This window comes from Apaloderma vittatum, unplaced genomic scaffold, assembly GCF_000703405.1.
Source record: "Apaloderma vittatum isolate BGI_N311 unplaced genomic scaffold, ASM70340v1 scaffold15294, whole genome shotgun sequence".
Classification (NCBI taxonomy): domain Eukaryota; kingdom Metazoa; phylum Chordata; class Aves; order Trogoniformes; family Trogonidae; genus Apaloderma; species Apaloderma vittatum.
In genome coordinates this window covers 3,306-4,459 of record NW_009714457.1, presented here as the reverse complement: position 1 = coordinate 4,459, position 1,154 = coordinate 3,306, and the positions used below count along the sequence as shown (strand labels likewise).

At 58.6% G+C, this 1,154-nt stretch overlaps 1 protein-coding gene across 1 annotated transcript in view; it reads left to right on the top strand.

Moving 5' to 3' along the window:
• The window catches only part of ARAP3 (ArfGAP with RhoGAP domain, ankyrin repeat and PH domain 3), a 15,220-nt gene that overhangs the window by 13,545 nt on the left and 521 nt on the right, over positions 1 to 1,154 (top strand). Inside the window, exons 31-32 of the mRNA XM_009868786.1 lie at positions 19 to 156; positions 417 to 455. Coding sequence (XP_009867088.1) covers positions 19 to 156; positions 417 to 455 — 177 coding nt within the window. The remainder of the gene's footprint in view (positions 1 to 18; positions 157 to 416; positions 456 to 1,154) is intronic.

Genomic DNA, 1,154 nt, shown 5'->3' with positions numbered 1-1,154 from the left:
CCCTGTCTTTGTGCACAGCATGATGACCTGCGTCCCGTGGTCATGCGCCGGCACTCCTCCTCCGACCTCGCCAAGCAGAAGTTTGGAACCATGCCGCTGGTGCCCCTGCATGGTGACAGCACCGATGCCACCATGCTATCCGCCAACCAGACCCTGGTAAATCCCCCACAGCTACCCTTGCCCATGGGTGCTCCTGCACTCACACAGGTCCATACACCCATCCTGAGACCACTGATGAATGCTTTGGGTGTACGTCCCCATGCTCAAAAATGTGCGCATGCTGCATGCTGTGCTTGTGTCCATGGAAGCTCTCTGTGGGGTACTGAGCCCCACTGCCCATCCTCTGCCTGCCAAGGCAGCTGTGACCTTGCTCTGCGTTAGCACATGCTTACCCCTCCCTTCTCCTCTGTTCCCAGCGTCGCCTGCACACGCGAAGGACCTTGTCCATGTTCTTTGTAAGTACTCACACACGTGGAGCGTGGCCATAACTGGCTTGGCACCGTGCGTCCTGGCTGTGGTTGTGAGGGCTCGCCTAAAGCAACGCTCAGAGACATGGCCGGACCATCGTGCCCACACTGTGTGGCAGAGAAGGGGTTGCCCATTGCTCTGTGTGTCCCATACCTGGGGTTGGGGGTCCCTTCACAGTCCTGGTGTGTGCAAGAAAGACCACAGTAGTCCAGTCCAGTTCCCAGAGCCTCTCCACTTGGGCATGCATTGCCCAGAGAGGATGAAGATCGGGAATGTGAGGAAATGGGTTTGGGTCATCCTTGAGATCAGGTTATTTCCCCAGGGGCCACCTGGCTGGACCTCGCCTCATCTGGCTTTGTGCTCTGCATGGGTCCCCATCTGCCCTCCCCACCCCAGACCACCTCTGCCAAGGGATGCTGGGCTGGTGCCACAGCCTGATGGTATGGTATGGTATGGCCCAAAATGCTCCCCCTCCATCAGAGGTAGAGGAAGATAGGGCAACAGTGCCCGAGCCAATAGACGTGATGGAGGGTGGGTGCCCTGCAGACATCAGCCCCATAAGGAGAAGACAAGAATCCCTGTGCAACGTCCAAGTGCAGGGAGGGCACGGTGAGAGGGGATGGAGGGCACCCTCACCTCAACTCCTCATCCTCCCCCAGCCCATGAAGATGCACCAGGACTCCCTG